At 49.7% G+C, this 23,047-nt stretch overlaps 1 protein-coding gene across 4 annotated transcripts in view; it reads right to left on the bottom strand.

The window, feature by feature from the left end:
• The window catches only part of Srrm3 (serine/arginine repetitive matrix 3), a 61,611-nt gene extending 38,804 nt beyond the window's left edge, over positions 1-22,807 (bottom strand). For 2 of the 4 annotated variants that reach the window (XM_060382218.1, XM_060382217.1), the window contains exon 1: positions 22,616-22,807. In XM_060382218.1, coding sequence (XP_060238201.1) covers positions 22,616-22,788 — 173 coding nt within the window. In that variant the 5' untranslated portion in view covers positions 22,789-22,807. The remainder of the gene's footprint in view (positions 1-22,615) is intronic. The other 2 variants (XM_060382216.1, XM_021649336.2) reach the window with 1 other exon arrangement.
• Positions 22,808-23,047: the final 240 nt, after the last annotated feature.

The following is a 23,047-nucleotide window of genomic DNA, read 5'->3' as shown; positions in this document are numbered from 1 at the left end:
TGGGGTCAACACGACCTTTACACCTAAAATCATGTGATGGACCACAGTATAAACACAGAGACACTAAAAATAGTGTTTTAGAATCACCTGCAGGGCTGGCAGAATGACTCAGCAGGTGAAGACGCTGCTGTCTAGACAGATACTTCGACATTGAGCCTGAAACACATGGTGGAAGGAGAGGGCCTACAGTGCTCTCAAACGGTCCTCTGGCTGGGCAATCTGCAATCTCAGCATCGGAGGCTAAGGCAGGAAGGTTGTGAGTTTGAAGCCAGTTTGGACTACATAAGTACATACGACCATACGGTTTGTTTCAAGAAAGCAAGCACTCTACCAGCTGAGCTTGGCAATAACGCTGTGGGTGGAATGCTTGCTTTGTAGGCATGGTGATGACCTGAGCTGGATTCTCAGAAATCAAAACCTCAGGTGTGTTGGTGCATATTCCACCTCATGAGAAGGTGCAGACAGGTGGATCTGTGGAGTTCACTAGCCTCCTTGATGAGCTCCAGCAACAGACCCCTTCTCAGAAAACAAAAAACAAAAACCAACCAATCAACCAGCCAACCACCCAACCAACCATCCAAACAAACCCCCAAAACCAAAGTGGATGGTGCCTAAGAAATGACACAAAGGCACATGTGGCTTCCATACACAGGTAAACACACACAGAGAGAAACAGACAGAGACACAGAGAGATAGAAGATAGACACAGAGAGAGTCTCTTTCCTAAATCTGGGAATGGAGATGTGGCTCAGTTGTTATACTACTTGCCTACTATGTGTGAAGTCCTGGCTTCAATTCCCAGCACCCCATAAACCAGGACTGGTGGCACAAACCTGTCATTTTACCACTTTGGAGGAGGATCAGAAGTTCAAGGTCATCCTGGGTTACCTAATAAGTTCTAGGCCAGCCTAGGATACAGGAGACACTGTCTGGAAAGGAAGGAAGGAAAGAATGGAAGGAAGGAAGGAAGGAAGGAAGGAAGGAAGGAAGGAAGGAAGGAAGGAGAAAGAAAGAAAGAAAGAAAGAAAGAAAGAAAGAAAGAAAGAAAGAAGAAAAAGGAGGATGGGTTGGGATATAGCTCAGTGATGGAGTGCTTATGTAGTGTGCATAAGGCTTACACACACACACACACACACACAACAACAACAGCAACAACAACAAAAATTTCAAAATCTGCAAGAACACAATTGAAATTGGAAACACTTCTGGTTCTTTGCATCTCTGATAAGATAGCTCTGCCTTGTCTTTTGTTCCATTATAATCAGTTGATTCACCTGTACTCAAATTCGATGTGGGTATCTAGTGGGGGACCACAATGCTCTGTCCTTTCCCAATATGCTTGCTTAGTGAGGGGATGGGCCACTAATGCCCTGAAAATCTGATTCACTGAAGACACAGTCTGGAAGAGCTCACAAATATAGTCACAGCCCAAAATGACTAAACAGATGGGAACAAAGAAATGAATGTACAAAGGTAAAAAAGGGATTTTGAGAAACAGAAACAGTATACATTGAATCTGGGTCCCCTAACTAACTCTAAAATTGGATGGGTTAGATAGCATTTAGAAATAATATATTTAGGAAGCATTGAGGATTTTCATGATTATACACCCAATTTAAGTCAATATGACAAAGAGGCTCCCAGAAGTGCAAGCTATTTTCAGATGTATCCACCAAAATATGATGCTGGGAGGGACGAAGGTTAGAAGACACAGGTGGCTAGAATCCCCGTCTTCACACAGTTGAGGGACTGCAGAGGATTCGGGCCACACCTGGCTGGGACTTATGCTGAGAACTCTGAAATGTTGTCAGATTTGGCAAATAAAAACATGAGCTCCTAAGCTAAGAGATATTTGAATTTCATGAAGTTCGTATTTGGGACAGGCTTCTAAAAATTATTCACTCTTTCTCTGAAGTTCAGATCTAATTGGGTGTCCTATATTTTTTACGTCAATCAACCTGTGATGTATCTCAGATTCAAATCTCTGGAGGTGAGATTATTTTAGTTCCCTAGATGATTCCTTTCTTCTTTCTTTCTTTCTTTCTTTCTTTCTTTCTTTCTTTCTTTCTTTCTTTCTTTCTTTCAATAGAGCCTCACTGTATAGCCAAGCATTGCCCCTAACTCTCTCTTTTAAAAATAAAATAATTTGAGACAGAGTCTCATGTGCCCGGTTGTTCTTGAACTATTGTAGCCAAGGATGACCTTAAACTTCTCATCCTCCTGCCTCCATCTCTCAAGTGCTAGACAGATTTTCTCCTCCTGGAACTCTTGGTCTTCTTGCCATAGTCTTCTGAATGTTGGGATCCCTCTGACTTTTCCATCTAAGGTTCAGCTATGGATAAAGGCTTGGGGAATACACCTCAGGATCTGACGTGTGCACAATGCATTGCAAACAGCGCTGACTGTCATTAATATTAGCAGTCAGTGGTATTTCTTCTGTTTTGGAGAATAAGGGACTAAGGAGCCCCTAGACATCAAGGGAAGATTATCTGAAAACACCAATATTGGCCTAAATCTGGAGTCCCATAGCAGCACAAGAGCTGAGGTTGTGGGGCCAGCAGGCAGAGGGCTTGCTTGGCAGGTAGGAAGTCCTGCCTTTGATCCACAACACCACATAAGCTAGCTAAGGCACCACACACCTGTTATCCCAGCATTCAGGGCTTGGAGGGAGGATGATCAGAAGTTCAAGGCCATCTTCAGAGGTACAGAGTAAGTTCAAATGGGTCTGAGTTACATGAGAAACCGCACTCCCCCATCTCAAAACAACACAGGAAAAAAACACAGCGAGCAAAGTTGATGAGTGTTGAGGAGGGTACATGGAGACAGAGGACAAATCCAGGGTAGAATAGACAGACTTTGGAAGAGTTTGTAGGGAGGTCCCAGGCCACCCCCCAGTCCTCTCTCCCACCCCACCCTTTGCTGGTCCCAGAAAAGTGCTTCTGCAAGGACTTCAGAACCAAACAGAGCACACATCACAGTTGCAGGGGCCGCTTTTGTGCTAGGACTCACAGCCTTTCTTGCTCAGAAGAATCAGAATCCTCCCCCCCCCCCCCCCGCTTTTCCCTGCCCCTGCCTGCTGGAGAGCTCTACCTTTTTGTAGCATGTCTCTCAGGACCCAGAGCCCCTGCACTCTCAAAAGTACACATTTGCGTGTTCGCTTTGGCAGCACATATACCAAAATTGGTCTGATACAGAGTAGATTAGCATGGCCCTTGCCCAGAGTTTTTAGCTCAATTTTTGAAGTTCTGGGGATTGAACTGAGGATTTTGCACGTGGTGCCAGTCATGAGTCACACCCCAGCCCCTCACTGAAAGACGCCAGGGCTCCAGCACCAGGTCATGTCCCAGGCACCGCAAGCTCTAGCTTGAATTCTAGCATGGCTTCTGCCTAGTTGGGTAGGGGAGGCATCAGGCTGTGCTGGGATGCACTCTTGCCCTCTGTGGAGTACAGTGGTCCTTGTTACACTGTAGCTGCGTGGGGCCTTTCCTTCTTTGGTTTGTTCCGGGATACCTTGTGATGCATGACTCCACCCGCTCCTCCTTCTACACCAGGAAGCCACGGGGAGAGTGCAGTTTTGTTTTGTTTTTTCCTGGAATGATCAGGGAAGGTGTCACCAAAATGATATTTGAAAAGATGCCTTGCAAAGCAAATATTTACGTGGGTGTGGTGACCCCAGAACTAGGGAAGCTGAGAGGAAGATTGGAAGTTCAATGCCAGCCTGGGCTACACAGTGAGATGAAGGACATCTTTGGCAATTTAGTATGAGATCCTGTTTCAAAAACTTAAAACTAAGCATGGTGACATTCTCAGCACTTGGGAGGTAGAAGCAGGAAGATCTCTGTGAGTTCAAGGCCAGCCTGGTCTACAGAGTGAGTGAGTCCAGGACAGCTAAGGCTACACAGGAAAACCCTGTTTCAGGGAAAAACATAAAACAAACAAACAAACAAACAAAAGCCCCCAAACAACAAAACCTTAAAAAGAAAATGCTTGAGAAGATGGTACATGCATGTAACCCCAGCACTTGAGAGATAGAGGCAGCAGGACCAGAAGTTCAAGGTCATCTTTGAGCACATAACACTCTGAAGCCAGCTTGGGCTACCCGAAACCATGTCTCAAACAAAGCAATAAGCAAGCAAACAAACCAAAGAAGAGAAGGAGCTAGGCACGGTGGCGCAGGCCTTTAATCCCAGGATTTAAGGAGGCAGAGGCAGGCAGTTCTCTGAGTTTGAGTCCAGGACAGCCAAGGCTACACAGAGAAACTCTGTCTCAAAAGAAGCAAAAGGGGGGGGGGGGCAGTGAGATGGCTCACTGAATGAAAGGGCTTGTCATGCAAGCCCGAGGCCTTGAGTTGATCCCTGGAACCCACATAAGGGTGGAAGGAGCGAATCAACTCCACAAAGTCACCCTCTAACCTGCACAAGGTGAACTGTGCCCTGGGGCACCTCCCTCACAGGCACAACAGTAATACATAAAATCAGCTTCAAAGAGGTGAAGATGGGTTACTGAAAAGTGAAAGGATGGGGCCTTGATTTCAACCACTAGCATTGTGGAGAGAGAGAGAGAGAGAAATATGAGAAATATTCCTGAAGTGCCAGGGACCCAGGGCTTCACACGCGATAGGCAAGCTCCCTACAAGCGGAGCTACATCCCTGCCAGATTTGATTTTCTTTTCTTGTGCTTACTTGACTTTGGCCCAGGGTCTGACCTTGGACGTGGGATCTTCCTTCTTCCCTGGAGTTACAGATATGTGGCATCATTCTGCCTCTTCCTCTAGAGAATGGCGCTCACTATAAATACTTCCTCTCAACAAGGTTAAGAACAATGAAGAAACAGACACATGTACAATTTCTGTTCCAGCTAGCTTTGACACCTATAGTCCCAGCACTTGGAAGGCTGAGGCAGTAAGACCATGACTTCAAGTCTAGCCTGTGCTATGCAGTGAATTTCAGGACAGCCTGTACTACAGAATGGTAAGACCTTGCCAGCCTCTGTCTCCAAACAAAGAAACATGCGTACATTGCTGGGAATGCAGCTCAGAACCGGGTATAAAGTCCTGGCTTTGATGCCCAGGACTGCATAAACGGATTGCAGTGTCTGTCACAAACCTGTAATTCCATCACTCAGGAGGATCAAGTGTTCAATGCCCTCTTCAGCTACATAGGGAGTTTGGGGTCACCCTGGGCTACATGATATTCCCTCTTAAGGAAAACAAGAAGAGGAGGAAGGGGGGGAACCCCACAGTGAGCCAAAAGAGCTAGAAGCCAGGAGGAGCTGGTGTCTCCTGGCGGTGAGAGGGTTACAGCGGCTTCCTCCCGGCCTCCTTGGAGTCTCTGGGGAAGAGCCAGAGCTGCTGTGCGTTACCCAACACTCCAGAAGATGCTGGCGCAGCTGGGAGGAAAAGAGCCTATATGGCTTCCTTTCAATTATTCAGTGGCTGGGCTTCCTGGGGCCCCCAGCTGGAGCCAGAGGAAAAGCTTGGCGGGAGCTTTTTGCACTAGGGTTACCCAGGCTGGAGTCAAGGTGGGAGCCTGAGGGAGAGAGAGGCAGGCTGGCTTGTGCAGTGCTGGTACCTCAGTGCCGTGCCTTGGCCGCCTCACAGTCCCTTCTCCTGCCTCTCCTGTTCAGTCCAGAGGTCTCTGTCCAATCACCAGGGCCCGGGCCAGTGCTTGGCTTGGCCCTTCTCTGCTCCCTCAGTCTATGCTGTTGAGCAGGTGGGAGATGCTGACCCTCGGCAGGCAGGCAGCAAATGTGGACTTGTGTAGCCCAGGAGAAAGCGTAGGCTGTTCTGAGAGAGTGTGGGTTTGGACAACCTTTCCAGGCTCAGGCTAGCTTCCATCTCTCCTGCTGTACTCTGCTCTACTCAGCACACGCTGAGCTCTACTGTCCCTCCTGTCTAGAATGCCTTGCCCCTCCATTCATTTGGCTGGAAAGGAGAAGGGCCACCTCTTCTGTGTGGCCTCCAGAGATCTTATAAAGTAAGTCCTCCTGGGGCATGTGCCTCTGGGGTCACCGTATCACTTCTGCTCTTGTTCTCTCTGTTCTGTCCCTGGCTGAATGACACATCTAGTTATTGTCTTATGTAGCCTCGGCTGGCCTTGAACTGTTTTTGTAGCCAAGGATGACCTTGAACTCCTATATTCTTCAGCTTTCACCTCCTGGTGTGCTGGGATTGCACACATTAATCAACATGCCCAGCATCTGCTCTACCCAAGGTCAAACGCAGGGATTTTTGCACTCACCCAGTCAAGCTATAGTCCCAGACATGTTTTTGAGATCGTGTCTCACCATGTAGCGCTCGCTGTCCTGGAACTCACTGTGTAGAGCAGGCTAGCCTCAAACCCGCAGACTTCCACCAGCCTCAGCCTCACAGTGCTAGGATTAGAGGTGTGTGCCACCTCGCCTGATTTCCCATGCTGCGCTTGACTCGTGGTTCTGTGTCTCAGCCTCTTGTGTGCTGGCTTACAGACACGTGCCACAGCGCCAGCTTGGCGGAGGTCTCTAAGGACAGAGGCTGAATTAGGCTAGCTTCCTGGCCCCAGCGTCTGGTATGCGCCTTCACCCTGGGCAGGTGTCGGAGGTGGAAGCAGGAGGATCAATAGTTTGAGGTCACCCTTGGCCACATAATGAGTTCAAGACTTGTCTGTGCTGCATGAGACCTTATGTCAAAATAAGCAACAGCGCCAAAATTCAGCCTGGGGCAGGCAAATGGCTCAGTGGGTAAGGCTGCCTGCCACCAAGCCTGGGACCTGAGTTTAGACCCCAGGAGGAGAGAACTGACCCCCACAAGTTGTCCTCTGACCTCCACGTGTTTGTGTCACTAACTAAGTAAACAAACAAACCAACAAATAAATAAAGGTAGTAGAATCTAGCCTGTGTTTATAATGGTGGGGAGCTCACTTCCTCTGTTTCACCACCATCATCTTCAGAGACTTCAAGGGAAGCTGTCCTTGGTCCTTTCTCCCAATGTCCAGTCTGTGCCCTTTTGTCATTTGCACAAACTACATAGTCACCTCTTCCAGCCCAGTCTCTGAATGAGATAGAAAGGACTCTAGCCAGGCCCTTCCCCTATTCTAGGATTTCCAACTTGAATTCCCAGACCAGAAGTCTGGGAGGCAGGTTCCCAGAGAGCCAAGGGGGCCTCTTATGTGCGCTTGTTAAGGAGGAGCTTCAGTCTGGGTCAGACAGGCCAGGTGACATGGGTGCAGACCACTGCGGTCCAGAGCTGGCTAGACAGAGCTTTGTAAGGGACAGACCCCGTGACGCCAGGAGTTGAGACGAGCAGCATCAGCTAAGGGCAGCAGCATCCAGCACTCCAAGCTCTCAGATAGACCAGGACAGGCAATACTGTCTCTCAGACACCATGCTGACCAGCCCAAATCGGCACATAGCTAGTGAAAGCAGAACTGAGGCTTAGGATGTGGCTCAGTTGGGGCCCTGCTTGCCCAGTGTGCACACAGCCCTGGTTCCGCACCCAGTACTGCATAAGGTCAGAGTGATGGTGCCCGCTTGTAATCCCAGCACTTGGCTGGTAGAGGCCGGAGATCAGAAGTTCAAGGTCATCCTCAGTAGGCAGCCAAAAAGGTTCAGCAGGTAAAGGCATTTGCTGCCTTTGGCATGACGTCAGAGGAGCCTGCATATCCATCCCAGCTCCCACCACACCTGAACGCTGGGCTGAAGAGAAGAGTTAGAAACCGCCCAGACCCCTTCTCTTTAAGATCATCAATCCCCTCCTGGGTTTACATGGGGGTGGACTCTTTGTCCCTGGAGAACAGTGAAACTTTGGAGGAAGCTGGACAGACTAGCACATATGTGTGACCCCAGCACAAGGAGGCAGAGGCAGGAAGATCATGAGTTGGAGGCCAGCCTGGGCGCTACTGTGATGGTTTCTATTTTGTCAGTTTGACAGGATGTAGGGTCATCTTGAAGACAAACCTCTGGACACATCTGTGGGAGACTTTTCTAGATGAAGTGAGTTGAAGCAGGACAGCCCATCCTAAGTGTGTGTGACACCATGCCATGGGCTGTAGCTCCAGACTGAATAAAAAGGAGGAAGTGAGCTCTGAGCACCAACATCTGAACGGCGTATACATTTGCACACACACAGCTGCATGCACTGCACACAGCTGCACACACCACACACACACCTGCATGCACTGCACACACCACACACACACACCTGCATGCACTGCACACACCACATACACAGCTGCACATACACACAGCTGCACACACCACACACAGCTGCACATACACACACAGCTGCACATACACACAGCTGCACACACCACATACACACAGCTGCACATACCACATACACACAGCTGCACACACCACATACACACACCTGCACATACCACACACACCTGCACATACCACACACACATCTGCACATACCACACACACAGCTGCACATACCACACACACACCTGCACATACCACACACACCTGCACATACCACACACAGCTGCACATGCCACACACACACCTGCACATACCACACACCCGCACACCAAACATACAAATAAAAGCTGGCAGGTGATCTGTCAACTCAGAAGCTATCAGTAGGAGAGGTGGGCCTGGCCAGCTGCTTTCTCCCACTGGGGAGAGTGTTGGTGGAGTCTGGGGCAGATGCCTCCTCTGCACAGATAACCTCATTATGGAAAACTCCCCTATTGGCTTGGCTCTCATCAGGCAGGCCGCCCTGGGCATTCCCCTCAGGTTCCTGCTGGGCCAGCTGAGATCAAAGAGAGAGCCAAAGGGAGTCAGGCTGGGGGCTGGAGCATCGCCTGCCTTTCCCATCGATCCAGATGTGCCTTTCATTGCTAAGCAACAGCCTCCAGTCTCTCCCGGTCCTTCATCCACCAGGGGCTGCAAGACGGGACAATAAAGAGATGAGAGACAGAAGGAGACACCACGTTCATTCCATTTTTCCTTTCCACACTAAGATCTCTTACCAAACTTGGAGTCTCTTTTCCTTCTGGGGAATCACTCCTATACCTGGAACTCTGCCCTCACACCAGATGGACCCCTTTATCTTGTTACATATTTATACGCATTTCTGGTACACTAAAAATATCCACAGAGCCACTGCACCAAGGAGGAGTAGTCTCTTAGGAAGAGAGACCAGAGACTCGCCCGGAAGGTGCATACATCTGTAATTCCAGCACTTGGGAGGTGGAGGCCGGCGTGTGAAGCCTTCACTGTCAGTAAAGCCAAACCCAAAGAAAACTCACAAAAACAAGACTGGGGGGCTCCTGAGTTCCAGTTCTGCTTTGAACTTGGATCTGATGTGGGAGCCATTTGATTTACAGAGAATGTCTCTAAAACAAATTCACACTAACATTTTCGAGTAGGTTGGCTTTTTTTTCCCCTTTCTTAAATCGTAGGATGAATTTCATAGTAATTTTTCCTGATGTTGTTTCAAGTGGTGTAATCTAAAACAGTAAGTCATGTTTTTTCAACAGCCACTGAAACGCACCGCAGCTTGAGGGGCTGAGGCTGACTGACTAATTCAAGCCGGTCCCTGTCAGAGCTTCCTCTTTTGCATGTTTTATCAGCCCTGCCCTGCTCATCTTTCCTGGGTTTTTATCTTTTGGTTTTTTGAGACAGGGTTTCTCTGTGTAGCCCTGGCTGTCTGGGAACTCGCTCTGTGGACCAGGCTGGCCTCGAACTCAGAGCTCCCCCTGCCTCAGCCTCCTGAGCCCTGGATTACAGGTCTGCACCACCACCCAGCGATTTGGTTCTTAGGTTTTTGTTTTTCACTTTTCTGGGTTTTCAAAAGCTTGTCTGTGTGTGCCGCACCCCAGCGGGGGTTATATGGTGACCTAGTTACAGTCCAGCAGCTGTTATATGGTGACCTGTTTACACCACAGCACCTTAGAACTAGGCCTCTTTTCAGGAGGACCTCCCTTGCAGACAGACAAAGGGCAGCTTTCCTCCGCTCCTTGGTTTTATTTTTCTTTGGTGTGTGTATGTCAGGGGAAGGTTTGCCAGTGGGAGCCATTCCTCAGGAGCCATCCACCCGGTTTTTGAGACAGACCCCTCACTGGGACCTACAGCTCATCAACTAAGATAGTCTGGCTGGCAGTGAGCTCCACGGATCCTCCTGTCTCCTCTCCTCTCCTACTGGGATAGCAACTGTGCATGACCATGCCCAACTTTGGGCATCAAAATCAGGTTTACACAAGCACACTGCAAGGGCTTTTCAATGGGCGGCTCACCAGAACCCCCTCCCTCTGCCTTGATTCCTTTCCAATCTTTTCTTTCTTTGAGACACTGTCTCCCTCTGCAGTCCAGGCTAGCCTCAAACTATGGATCCCAGGAGGCCATCAAATTTGTGACCCTCCTGCCTCAGCCCCTAACCACTATATCCAGCTGTCAACCCTTTTTTATTTTGTTTTATCTGAAGCTGGAGGACAATTATATTAGAGTTTTGAGAGAAAATAAAAACCACAGCAGGGCAAGCAAGCTCTACCTCAGCAGCTGCTGGGCAGGGGGTGGGGGTGGGGAAGAGAAGAGGAAGAAAAAGGCCCTGCTGTCTTGCGTTAGGGTTCAGAAGGCAAGTGATTACATGGCAGAGCTGGGGGGGGGGTGCATCAGAGAAAGAGCTTGCTCTTTTTTTTTTCTTTTTGGCACACAGAGCATGCTCAGCTTTTGGCTAGTATATTAAAAATAGGGAAAGGATGGAGGGAGAATTACACTTTTCTGAGCTAAAGCACAGAAATCAAGCAGGCTCAGCCATGCTGCTCGGTGGAGGCGCTGTATGCAGCGGCCTCAAACCGCTTTAGAAGTGAAATTGATCGGCCAGGTGGTGGTGGGGTGGCGGTGGCCGTGCACCCCTTTAGTCTCAGCACTAGTGCGGCAGAGGCAGGTGCATCTCTGTGGGCTTGGGGCCAGCATGTGTGGGGGGGTCCCACGGCAGATGTATGGGTGTCAATTGAAGGAGTTAACTCTGCCCTTCCACCGTGTGGGCCCCAGGGGCTTGTCACACTTGGTGGCAAGTGCTTTTTACCCAGTGAGCCGTCTTGACAGCCCCCAACTCTTTCCCTAATGCATGCGAGGGAGAAGGAGAGGAGCTAAAGCACTTAGAAGCTCGCCATGGTACACGCAGAGGCTCAGACCCAGGGTGGTTTCTGCAAGCCCTTGGTCCTGGACCTGACTGCCACCAGCTCAGCCTCAGCTCTACAGCGCGGAGTCATTTCCTTCCAGAGTACTCTGCCCAGTGCCTGACACACTTCAACTCTGAGAGGCACGGCTTTCCAGGGTCCTTGACAAATGGTAAGCAATTAATGTCAATTAATCTGATTATCCTAAATCGTTATTTAAGCAGTTAATTAGCAACATCATTGACAATAACCCATGGATCCCTCAGGGATGGCAATTGGGGTGATGAAGGAGGCCCTCGATTCTCTGGCAAGGAAGGGGTGCATCTCTTGGTGTTACACCAAGAAAGATGGCTACTTGTGCCTCCCCATGCATTCCCTTCCCCGTGTTTTTCTGACTTTACCATCAGCTCTGTCTAGACCCTGGCCAGGGTGGAAAGGGTGATATGAGCTGGGTCTGTTAGCACAGGTCTGTCATTCCCAGGGAGCTGTTAACCTCAGGCCTGTCGGGGCAACCTAGTGAGGCTATTTCCAAAGAGAAAACAAAGATAGGGGCTGGAGAGATGGCTCAGAGGTTAAGAGCACTGTTGCTCTTTCAGAGGTTCTGAGTTCAATTCCCAGCAGCCACATGGTGGCTCATAACCGGCTATAATGAGATCTGGTGCCCTCTTCTGGCGTGCAGGAGTACATGCAGCTAGAACACTGTATACTTGAGAAATGAATAAATCTTAAAAAACAAAAAAGCAGAAATAGGGTGGGGTATAGCTCAGTGCTAGAGTTTTTGCTTAGAATCCCTTGGTGAGGGTCTAGGAATGTTGCCTGGAGGTGTGTCATTGCTTTGCATGTGCAAATCCTGGGGTCAGTCCCTAGTAGAGAAGACCTCTGTGGGAGAGAGGCCAGGGGAGGAAGGGAAAGTGTGTCCCTCTGTGAGACTGCTCTAAGGTTCCAGAGCCCTGCCTCTGCATCTGCTGCCTCCTCCTTCCCAGATCATGTGCCTCATAGCCTATCACCTTCACCCAGGCCGAGGACCCCTCAAGTTGCACAGCAGCCCCAGATGGAAATGGGGAACCCTCAGGCCACTTGGAAGACGAGGGAATGAGCATCTCTGTGCCAACCTAGGTAGCATGGGGACCTCTGGCAGCACAGGGCACAGACCTGGCCCTTAAATGGCAACAAGCCCGAGCGCCTGAAAACAGGTCAGCCTCCCCCACTGCGGTGGTATTATTTCTGAGCTGTGGTCCATGTCTCCATCCTGCTCCACTGGATGTTGTGAGGCAGAGAAAGATGCATGATCTCAAGCCGCAGGGCCTGATGCCTGGCAAATGCCAAACAGAGAGTGAGAGGAGAGAGTGGCAGGACTGAGCAAGAAGGGCCTGGAAGGACACACAGGAGACAGCTTGACCTGACATATCTCACAGGAGCCGCCTGAGCTTGGAGATGAAGGAGGCAGAGGAGGATGAAGAAGGGCATTTCAGGTGTAGGGAACCACATAAAGAAGACACTGGTTCTCAACTCCATGCAAAAAACAAACAAACAAACAAACAAACAAACAAACAAAAACAAACAAACAAAACCCCTTGTTTTTGCAATATTGGGGATGAAATCCAAGGGCTGGTATGCACCAGGGAGGTACTTTACTGCTGAGCTACCCTCCCAGCCTTTTATTTTTTATGTTAAGACAAGGTCCAGTCTGTACTTGAACTTGACCACCCTGCTACAATTGCCTAAGCGTTGGAATCATTCTTTTATATTTTCATTTTCCTTGGTTTTCTGGTACTGACAACCCAGGACCTTGCTGTAGTAAGTAAGCACTCCACCACTGAGCTCCGTTTTCAGTTCTCTGCTTCCCAGCCCTAGCATGTACTGGCATCCGGTGCTTTAATATTTGACCCTCACACCCCACACTCAGATTCTGAGCCCACCGTTCAGGTCGGGTCCAAGAAATTTTCTTATCACAGACTCTTCCAGAAACACAGGGGCAGGCCTACTGCACCACCAGACCATGCTGTGGTGAATTTGGATGTCCTGGGTTGACCCCCAGTCATGTGATTCGTGTCCTGAAAAACACATCATCGCCCTCCCAGTTTCCATCTGTCTAAACCACACCTGCCCTTCTCCAAACAGTTCTGTCTGGTGGCTCCCTCTGGGAACAGCCTCTGTGTTCTATGCTGCCTTCAGGACAAAGACAGAGCCTCCCATCCTCACCTGGCACCAAGGTCCCCACAGCTGCCTATGTCTCCTGTTGAGTCCCAAGCTCCTTCGCTTTGGCTTTTCTTCATTTCTCTTTCCCCTTCTATGAGGTCTATCTGTAATGCTTGCTCTAAAGTCACCCAGCCAGCCCCATCAGAGCCCGGGCCACCCTCAGACACTTCCATCTAAGCCACATCACTTGCAGGAACATTACCAACTCTAGGCAAAGAGGATTTTTGTTTCTGGGGTGCCGAGGATGAGGCCTTCAGCCTGTGCAGGCAAAGCCAGCAAGCATTCTACCAGCGGCCACGCCCAGCCTCTCACTGAGGGATTCTAGGTGAGTTTTCTGCTGAGGAGGGCTTTGGTGGCAGCCTGGTTCTCCAATGTACACCCTGGGGCAGGGGATGACAATATGAAACTTGTAGGGGAAGAAGGGCACCAAGCAAAGGTTTGGTGAGTGACTAAATGAAGGTAGGAATGAGCATATCTGCTGTCTGATACTGCAGAAAAGGGGATGGAGGAAGGAAGAGTTCAAAAGCCGATGGAGAGCAAAGTGCAGCTGTGCACATCTGTAATCCTAGCACTTTGGAGGCAGAGGTAGACTGATCAGGAATTGAAGGCAAGCCTTGGCTATGTATCAAATTCAAGTCCTCATCTTCAAACAACAAAGAAACAAAACCAGAAAAACAAAACAAAACAAACAAACAAAAAAAAAAAACAGGGCTGGTAAACAGCTCAGTGTAAAGATGCCTGCTGCCAAACCTGGCACCCTGAGTTCCATCCTTGGGACCCAACTCCTGTGAGTTGTTACTCTCTGATCTCCACTGGGGCATACGTGCCAGAGCATAATAAATGAAAATAAAAATGGAAAAAAAGACTCCAAACAAACAAACAAAATAAACACAAAGCAAAACCAGACCCAGGGCAGGCGGGGCTGGCTCAGCTAGCAAAGTGCTCCAACCCCAGGACCCTTGCTTTTTGTTGGTTTGCTTGCTTTGGTTTTTGGTTTTGCTAAGCATGCTAATAATCGAAGCGTTAGGCGGTAGAAACAAGCAGATCCCTGTGGCTCCCTAGCCAGCCAGCCTCGCCTACTTGGTGGGCTGCAGGACAGCAAGATCTTCTCTATAAATAAGTAAATAGGTAGGTAAATAAGAAAGACAGCGCCTGCCATTCCCTCTGCATGCACATCTGCACATGCACACACATACACACACTCACACACATACACTCATGCACACTTGCATACACTCACACACATGAGTGTATACACTCACACATGCACTCACACGCACATGAGTGCATCCCCTTACGCATACTTACAAGAGCAAAGAGAGGTGTCCTGCGCAGGATACTGAGTGCGCGAACAGGACCGGCTAAGGGGAGGGGGCAAGGCTGAGCATCGGCAGGACCAGCTGAGTGTCCCAGCTTCCCTCTCTTCCAGAATACCTCCTTTGACTTCCTGGGATGGCTCGGCTACTCTGCTAGTGCCGAGGCCCACTCTGCTAACCAGGGGTCTTCGCTGGGTGCTGAGGGCTGCGTTGTTAGCTGGGGATAGGCTGACGGGCAATACCCTCGGCTCCTCCCCTCCCACTGGCCTCCCTTTTTCTCCAGAAGATTCTAGCCTGGGCACATGCACACTCATCCCTGTCAGGTCTCCCAGGGGACTAGAACATGTCCCTCTTCAGCTGTGAGGTCACCTACTGCCCTGGTGACAGCAGCTTCTCCTTCACTGGACAGTGGTTCCTTCTTGGCCACAGCCCTTAGTGTCTGATATGTTTCTCTTTTCCTCCCTCCCTCTCTCCCTCTCTCTATCAGGGTTTTGAGAAAGTCTCCCTATGAACCCAAGCTGGCCTGACTCTCCAGAGCAGAGCTTCTCAACCTCCCTCATGCTGCAACCTTTAATATAGTTCCTCACGTTGAGGTGACCCCAACCATACAATGATTTTTGTTGCTACTTCGTATCTGTAATTTCGCTACTGGTATGAATCATGATGTAAATATCTGTGTTTTCTGATGGTCTTAGGTGACCCCTGTGAAAGGGTCATTCGATACCAGCCCCCACGAGGAGGAGTTTTGACCCCAGGTTGAGAACTGCTGCTCTGAATGGCCGTCATGCTCCACTGCCCCTGGCTCACCGAGGGCTTTCTGCCCCTCCGTGTCTTTACTCCTGCTATTCTGGGTATCACTCCTCCGAGCCTTCTTTATCAATCTCCAGTGCCCCCCAAAAAGCATCAGCTCTCCCAGGGCCTCCTCCCACAGCCCACATCACTGTGGATAGCTTCTGTGTACTGATCCTCAGAGGGTCATAACTCTCAGTTCCCACAACTTCTCTGGGGAATCTTCAAGGTCAAAGTTAGGGTCAGATGGACTTCTGTGTCCTCTCTTATATAGAGCCAGCCACCTAGATGGTGACTGCTGTCTCAGGTACATTCATATTCTATTATTATTATTATTATTTGGTTTTTTTGAGACAGAGTGTTTCTGTGGGGCCCTAGCTGCTGTCCTGGAACTAGCTCTATAGACCACATGTGGCTGACCTTGAACTCAGAGAGATCCTCCTGCTCCTGCCCCAAGCGCTGGGATTAAAGGCATGCACTACCACCCAGCCTGGATTTTATTCTTATAAAATTGCTATCAAACCCATCATCTATCACTTCTTCTTGTGCACCAGGAGACAGAGAGGCACTTTAGGAGCCTGTTGTAAGGATGGAGGGTGGGTCCAGTGGACAGCAGAGGGTAGGAGAGGGCTGTTACCTGATTCTAGCTCTGCGCTCTTTCCACTGAAGTCCTGCAGGATCCGTGATCTCCCCCGGGGATGTGTGACCTACTCAGACTATTCCCTGCCATCAGCTCTGGCCACTGCTCTTGCCGTCCCTGGCATAGGACACTGTCAAGACAGAACTACCTCACTCATTTGCCCTAGGCCCCCTCCAGTCTTTACACGGCTCCACAGGGGCTCAAGCTCCAGCACTGGGGGAAAATAGCATGCTTTCGAACAGTCTCTGAAGACATCTAAGGCTGCTTAGGCTGGAGTAAAAAAAAATCATGCAGACTTCTTCCAATAGCACATTTCCAGTGACTTAGTCTCATGTAGCTATGGGCATGTAGGAGCCTGAAAGAAGGGACCACACTTTTAGTGTGTATCTTTGGATGGTAAGACGGTTTTTCTTTTCTTTTCTTTGCTGTGTGTGTGTGTGTGTGTGTGTGTGTGTTAGGAATGAATGGAAACCAGGACTTTGTACATTCTAGCAGATGCTCTACCACTGAGCCACACCCCCAGCACCTCACTAGGGGATTCTAGGCAGGGGCTGTACCATTTTGCTGTACATCTGACCTCATAAAACATTTAAAAATTTCTGGGTGGGGGTCTTTTCTGAGACTGACACTCAACCAAAGACCATGAATGGATATAACCTAGAACCTCTGCTAGGATGTGGCCTGTGGTAGCTCAGTAACCAATTGGTTTCCCAAAGTGAGGGGAACAAGGACTATTTCTAACAGGAACTCAATGGCTGGCTCTTTGACCTCCCCACCCCCCCAAGGGAGGAGCAGTACTGTTAGGCTACAGAGGAGGACATTGCAGCCATTCCTGAAGAAACCTGATAAAACAGGGTCAGATGAAAGGGGAGGAAGTCCTCCCCTATCAGTGGACTTGGAAAGGGGCAGGGAGGAGATGAGGGAGGGAGGGTGGGATTGGGGAGGGAATGAGGGAGTGGGATACATCTGGGATACAGAGTTAACAAAATGTAACTAATAAGAAAAATAAAATTAAGAAAATAAAAAAAAATTCTGGGTGGTGGTGATGCACACCTTTAATCCCAGCACATGGGAGGCAGAGATAGGAAGAGCTCTGAGTTTGAGGCCAGCCTGGCCTACAAAGTGAGTTCCAGGACAACCAGAGCTACACAAAGAAACCCTATCTCAAAAAACGAACAAACAAGTTTAATTAATTTTATTGTGAGTGATGTGTCTTTCTCTGTGTGCACCTGTGCATCCCACCGTGTGCGTGTGAATGACAGAGGAGTTCTCTGAGGAAGCAGTTCTCTCCTTCCACCGTGTGGGCTCTGGGGCTGAAACTCAAGCCGTCAGCCTTGGTAGCAAGTGCCACGACTCACTGAGCCATCTCACTGGCTGATGGCTGATTTCGGTCCACTGTTATACAGTGAAACCTCCCCCCATTCCCCACTCCCCCACCCCCATCCCTCTGTCCCTCCTGTGTGTCTGTGTCTCTCTCTTTCTGACATGGTCTCACTCGGTAGCCTAGACTGTCCAGAACTCACTCTGCAGCCCAGACTGGTTTCAAGCTTCCAGAAATCCTTCTGGCCCAGCCTGCCAAGGGCTGGGATTACAAGCATGACCAGACATGTGTAACGCCATTCTTATTTACTTGTTTATAGTTCTTTGAGTCAGGGTCTCACTGTAGCCCTGGCTGTCCCGGAACTCCCTCTGTAGACCATGCTTGCCGTGAACTCACGGAGATCCGCCTGCCTCCACTCCCAAGTGCTGGAATTAAAGGAGCAGCCCACCACACCTGGCTTCTTTCTTCTCTTCTTCTTCCCTTTCTTCATGTTTTATTTTAAAAGAAGGAGCACTGATGATGAAACCCAGGGCCTTGAGCATGCTAGGCAAGCGAGAACTGGGATTAACCAGTATGCACCTTTGCCGTCTTGAAAACAGGTCGTTTACAAAATTAAAAGATTCAGCACATGCTAGGTGTGCTGGTCTATGCCTGTCAAGAGGACAGCAGGAAGTTCACGTTCAGCGCAGGCTAGCCAGTGACACATATTGAGACCCTGCTGAAGACAGAGTACAACACAATTCGTTTTTGCGTGTCTGTCTCTGTCCTGGGTAATTCTGGGAGACAGCAATAGGAAGAGCCCCACCCCATACCCCAAATGAAGAAGCTGTCTGCACTTCAGGATCGGGGAGCTTGGCCAGCCTTATAACTTTCAGAGGGCCCAGCACCATGCTGAGGGATCCAGGCTTGTCTGCCAGCTTCGGCTGGCACAGCAACCTCTGCAGTGGGCAGGAGGCCAGGACGAGGGCGGCAGAGGCTGGAGCTGGGCTGCCTGCTGAGGAAACATTGCCGCAGGCTGGCAGCTTTTAATATGGTGGGACCCCTAGGGGGTTGGTGGGCCACTCTGGAGCCAAGGTCTACATAGCCATTGAAGGGCTTTTCTACAAGTCCAGTGGTCAACCCAGGCCTTGATCACCTGCCCAAATCACCTGAAAGCCCCAATTTGGATGACACAAGGCTAAGACATGACCCAGAAGAGAGAGAAGAGGGAAGAAACACAGGTATCGTCACCACAGGATGAACACGGCTGGACCAGACCGCAGTTGTGATTGCTGGTAAGAAATTTCTATCTATCCCAGGACTCTAGACCTCTCACCTTTCTCTAACCTTCCCACCTCTGAGAGAGAGAGAGAGAGAGAGAGAGAGAGAGAGAGAATGCATGTATGCACATGAAAGGCAGAGGTATATGTCAGGTGTCTTTCTCAATTGCTCTCCACCTTGTTTTTGGAACAGATTCTCTCCCTAAACCTGGAGGTAGCAAATTAGTTAAATTGGCTGACCAATGAGTTCCAGGGAGCCACTTGCTCTCACCTTCCTAACAGCTGGATTGTGGATGTATGCTAGAGCACCCAGCTTCTTATGTGAGTGCTGGGGATCTGAACTCAGGTCCTTATGTTTGGATAACAAACACTCCACTGACCGAGCCATTTCCCCACCCCACCCCCAGACCATGTGTGTGTTAGAGAGGCTTGTACCCTAGTTAAAGGACTAAGCAAATCATCTACCACTGACCTGTTTCCCCAGTCATCTTTTTACTTTACTTTGTCACAGGGTTTTGCCAAGTTCTCCAAGATGTTGCCCAAACTCGTCTTGACCTCAAAATCCTCCTACCTCCATCTCCCAACCAGTTGGGAATCACAGGCCTTCACTATCAGGCTTGGCCTGACATACAGATATGTAGTGTAGAGAGCTCTTAAAAGTCCTGATGCTGATGGAAACTTTGGGTGGTCATCTTGTGAGACTCTATCACTTTACACACGGGGACACTGGGGACTTGTTGAAGGTTATGAAAGAAGTCAGGATTGGAGCTGGGATCAAAAATACCTTTGGACTCACATGCCCAACCCTGCAGTCTTCTTTGCCCCGTGTTACCCCTGACTTCTGCTGGTCCACAGCGCACTGGGAGATGGTCGCCAGGAGGCAGGGAGAATTGAGGAAGCCACTCTGGGACAGTGGGCTTAGACTGAACTTCTAGGTTTTGTCTGGATCCTCTGCAAAGGGAAGACTGCAGCACCTCTTTTTTTTTTTTTTTTTTTCTTTCAAGACAGGGTTTCTCTGTGTAGCTCTGATTTTTCTAGAACTTGCTCTGTAGACCAGACTAGCCTCGAACTCTGAGATCCACCTGCCTCTGCCTTTAGAGTGCTATTAAAGGCCTATGACATTTCCCCCTCCCATCTCTCCACCTCCACTGACCTAATACCTCTTGACCAGGTAATATGAAGATGTGATGTGATGTGATGTGTGTGTGTGTGAAAGGTCATGGTCATGTGAATGATTCAAAGTGTAGGTTAAGGAATGCACAGGCTGTGACATGGCCCTGGAGTGAATAATGTGTGAGCAGAGGAGGAGATGTGGGTAGAAAGGGAGGCTGACTCCAACAGGGCTGACAGCTGCTCTGACCATGGGCTGTGTGAGGGGGTGGGAGTTAACCACTCAGAAAGGAATGGGCAGCCACGAGCTTTCCAAGGTCAGCAAGAGCCTGTGGGGAGGAGGAGGTGGGATGAAGGTATGATAATGACCAGATGGGACTTCTCCTGGGATCACGATGGGGGCAGGTTGCAGTAGGGGTGCACAGATGCCAGTCCAAAGTACATTCTACCAGCAAATGTCCTAGTGACCTTGGGGGAGTCATCCTCCTACTCCACTGTGTATGCCTCAGGCTCCACACCTGGAATCTGACATCAAAAGAAACCGACACTTTTCTGGACCTTGACAGCAAGAGTTTGGGACAGGTCATGAGCAACTTCTGCCCCAGGGAGGATGGCTAAGTGGCTTTGTGACCTTGGGAAAGTCAGTCTACCCTCACTTCTCAACTCTGAAAAAGGACCAATTAGATCTTCCTTGCGAAGCATTGGTGAGGACGAGCTGGCTCTACTGCAGCCTGATGCCAGCCATGGAACCTGATGTGCTACCCTCAGCTGACAGGATCTCAAAGGAGACACCACAAAATCAAAATACAGACCACACGCTCTTCTGTTTATCTTTGTAGAAAATGTTTACCTGTAAACTTTTTTGTTCTGTTTTTAGAAACAGGGTGTTTCTTTGTGTGTCAAGCCCTGACTGTCCTGGACTCTTGTAGACCTTGAACTCACAGAGATCTGCTTGCCTCTACCTCCCAAGTGTAAAGGCATGAGCCACCACTCCTGACCATAATCTATTTATTTACTTTAATCTAGCATCATATATATATATTTATATATGATATATTTAAAACCCTGTGTTTTATTTATATGCATATAAAATACATATATGTTATACATATAATAAGCACAGAGTTTCTCCATGTATCCATGGCTGTCCTGGAAATCACTCTATAGACCAGACTAGCCCTGAACTCTGTCTCTGTCCACCCGCCTGTGTGTTGAGTGCTGGGATTAAAAGCATATGCCACCACCTCCTGGCTCTTTTACATGTATTTGTTTGTGAGGGGAGAAACGTGAGTGATGGTGCACGTATGGAGGTCAGAGTACAACTTGTGGAATTTGAGTCTCTTCTTCCCTAATGCTGGGTCCAGGGGTCGAACTTGGCTGTCAGGCTTGGTGGCAAGCGCTTTTACCCTAGTGAGCCACCTCACTGGCCCTAACATCCTACTGTTTAGGTAGCTTTGCATTCATTCTATAGACGATCCCAGTAGTTCAACCACAAAAGATTCTGGCCCCTTTCTCAGCACATGCCGGGTCACCGTCCACCACAGAAGAGATTGTTGCTATCCCTCTTGTTTACGCAGTAGGAGGCAAGTTCCGGAAGGTTAAGTGGCTTACCTGAAGTCAGACATCCTACATTTGATTCTGTGTTTCTTGACTTCAGAGACTGTGACTCTCCACCCACCCACCACTCACCTCTGAAAACCCAGTTCACTCTCTTTAGTCACCCTGAATGAATTCCCCCCCACCCCACACAGGAGAGTGGGATAAGATATAAAGTTAAGGAACCCCAAAACTATTTTTCAGTGGGAGCGATTTCCTAGTCAACATATTTCTATTTCTGGCTTGGGGTGAGGAATCCAGCACCAGCTCCGGTTGTGACCTTACGATGACTCTATGGGTAACGGATGGGGACTCAAGGTAACTGACTTTTGCTCTTAATACAGGATAGAAGGCCAGTCCCTGCGTAAGCCTGCCAAGCGCAGGTGAGTGGAGAGGTGTCATGGGACTGAGAAGTTATGGTTTGGATAGAGCACAGACACCGGAATACACATCTGACCTGAGTGGCCTTTTTCTGGATCTCCCTGATCTGTCCTTATGAGAATTAGCTGTCAGAAACAAGAACTGTAGGAGGCCTCACTATCTAGGCAGGAGCCTTTGAAAGAAAGTGGGAGCAGCTGCCAAGCCAGAGGCTGTATGTCTCTCCAGAGTACTTACTCAGAAATCTACCACAAGGCTAGACCTACCCTAGGCCTTAGAAATTCTTGCAGAATGTCCTTCCAAACTCCCAGTGGCTCTTTCACATCTGCACCCTCTACCCTCTTCCCAGTGTGAGAATAAATGCCGGCTTGTGAGAGACCCAATTCTCACTGCCAGCTCCTACCTCCCCCAGGCATTTGGGCAGCTGGGAAAAAGGCCAGACTGTCCCTTCTGCAGGCACCCCCTGCTGGACAGAGGCCCAGCCTCCAGGTTGGGGTGGCCTGCTCTCTCCATCTCTGCAAGTGTGATGGGTGTCTACAGTACCCCTGCCTCTGGGTAGCCCTTCCCTGGGGAGCAGGTGCTTCTCCTAAGCTGGGGGAAGGGCGACTATATGATGGCCTTGTTGGCATTCTCACGGGCTGCACCATGATTCATTTATGTCCAGAACAGTCTTCCCTTTGACCCTTAAATTTACACTTTCTCCATCACTCTAGGTGAAAAGAACAGCATTCTCTGTCTCTAATTTTATCTCGTATGAACCCCCACCCCGCGATAGGTAACTTCAGCAATCAACGCCTCACCACCAATCTTCTGCACATCTGGATCCCCTAGCTGGGGAGGCCTGAGGTCCAACCCAGCCCAGCCCCTCTGGGAAACACCCCCGCCCCATCAGAGGCTCTTACCTCCCGCTGACCTCTGCAGTCCTCTGGATGCTGGAGCCAGGCCTCCGGGTCCCGTTTGTCCCCCGGGTATTTTGCTCGGCAAGGCAGGTCTGTGGCCTCCCCACGGCCCCGCGCCCGGGTCCTCCCGCGGGCGCCGCTGCCGATTGCTGAAATGCTGGACAGCGCACCACCATCGAGGTGGCCTCCTGGCCCGCCTGGTGGCTAGACCGTACCGCATCCCGCGGCTCACAGTGCCCTCTGCTGGCCCGGAGAACCTAATACTGCGGATGCGGGATCAGCAGGGGGGCGGGACGTGTCTATTCTGAGCGCTGCCTAAGAGCAAAGGCAGTCATTAATTTGGGTAGAGTTCTCGGTATCTAGACCTTACCAGCCCTTACCCTGAAGCCTGGCCGCAGCTAGAGAATTAGGGGACACCTCCAAAGATGTCCTTGT

This window comes from Meriones unguiculatus, chromosome 4 (genome assembly GCF_030254825.1).
Source record: "Meriones unguiculatus strain TT.TT164.6M chromosome 4, Bangor_MerUng_6.1, whole genome shotgun sequence".
NCBI classification, from domain to species: domain Eukaryota; kingdom Metazoa; phylum Chordata; class Mammalia; order Rodentia; family Muridae; genus Meriones; species Meriones unguiculatus.
Note: the sequence above shows the minus strand (reverse complement) of the source record. Positions and strands in the feature narration are given on the sequence as shown.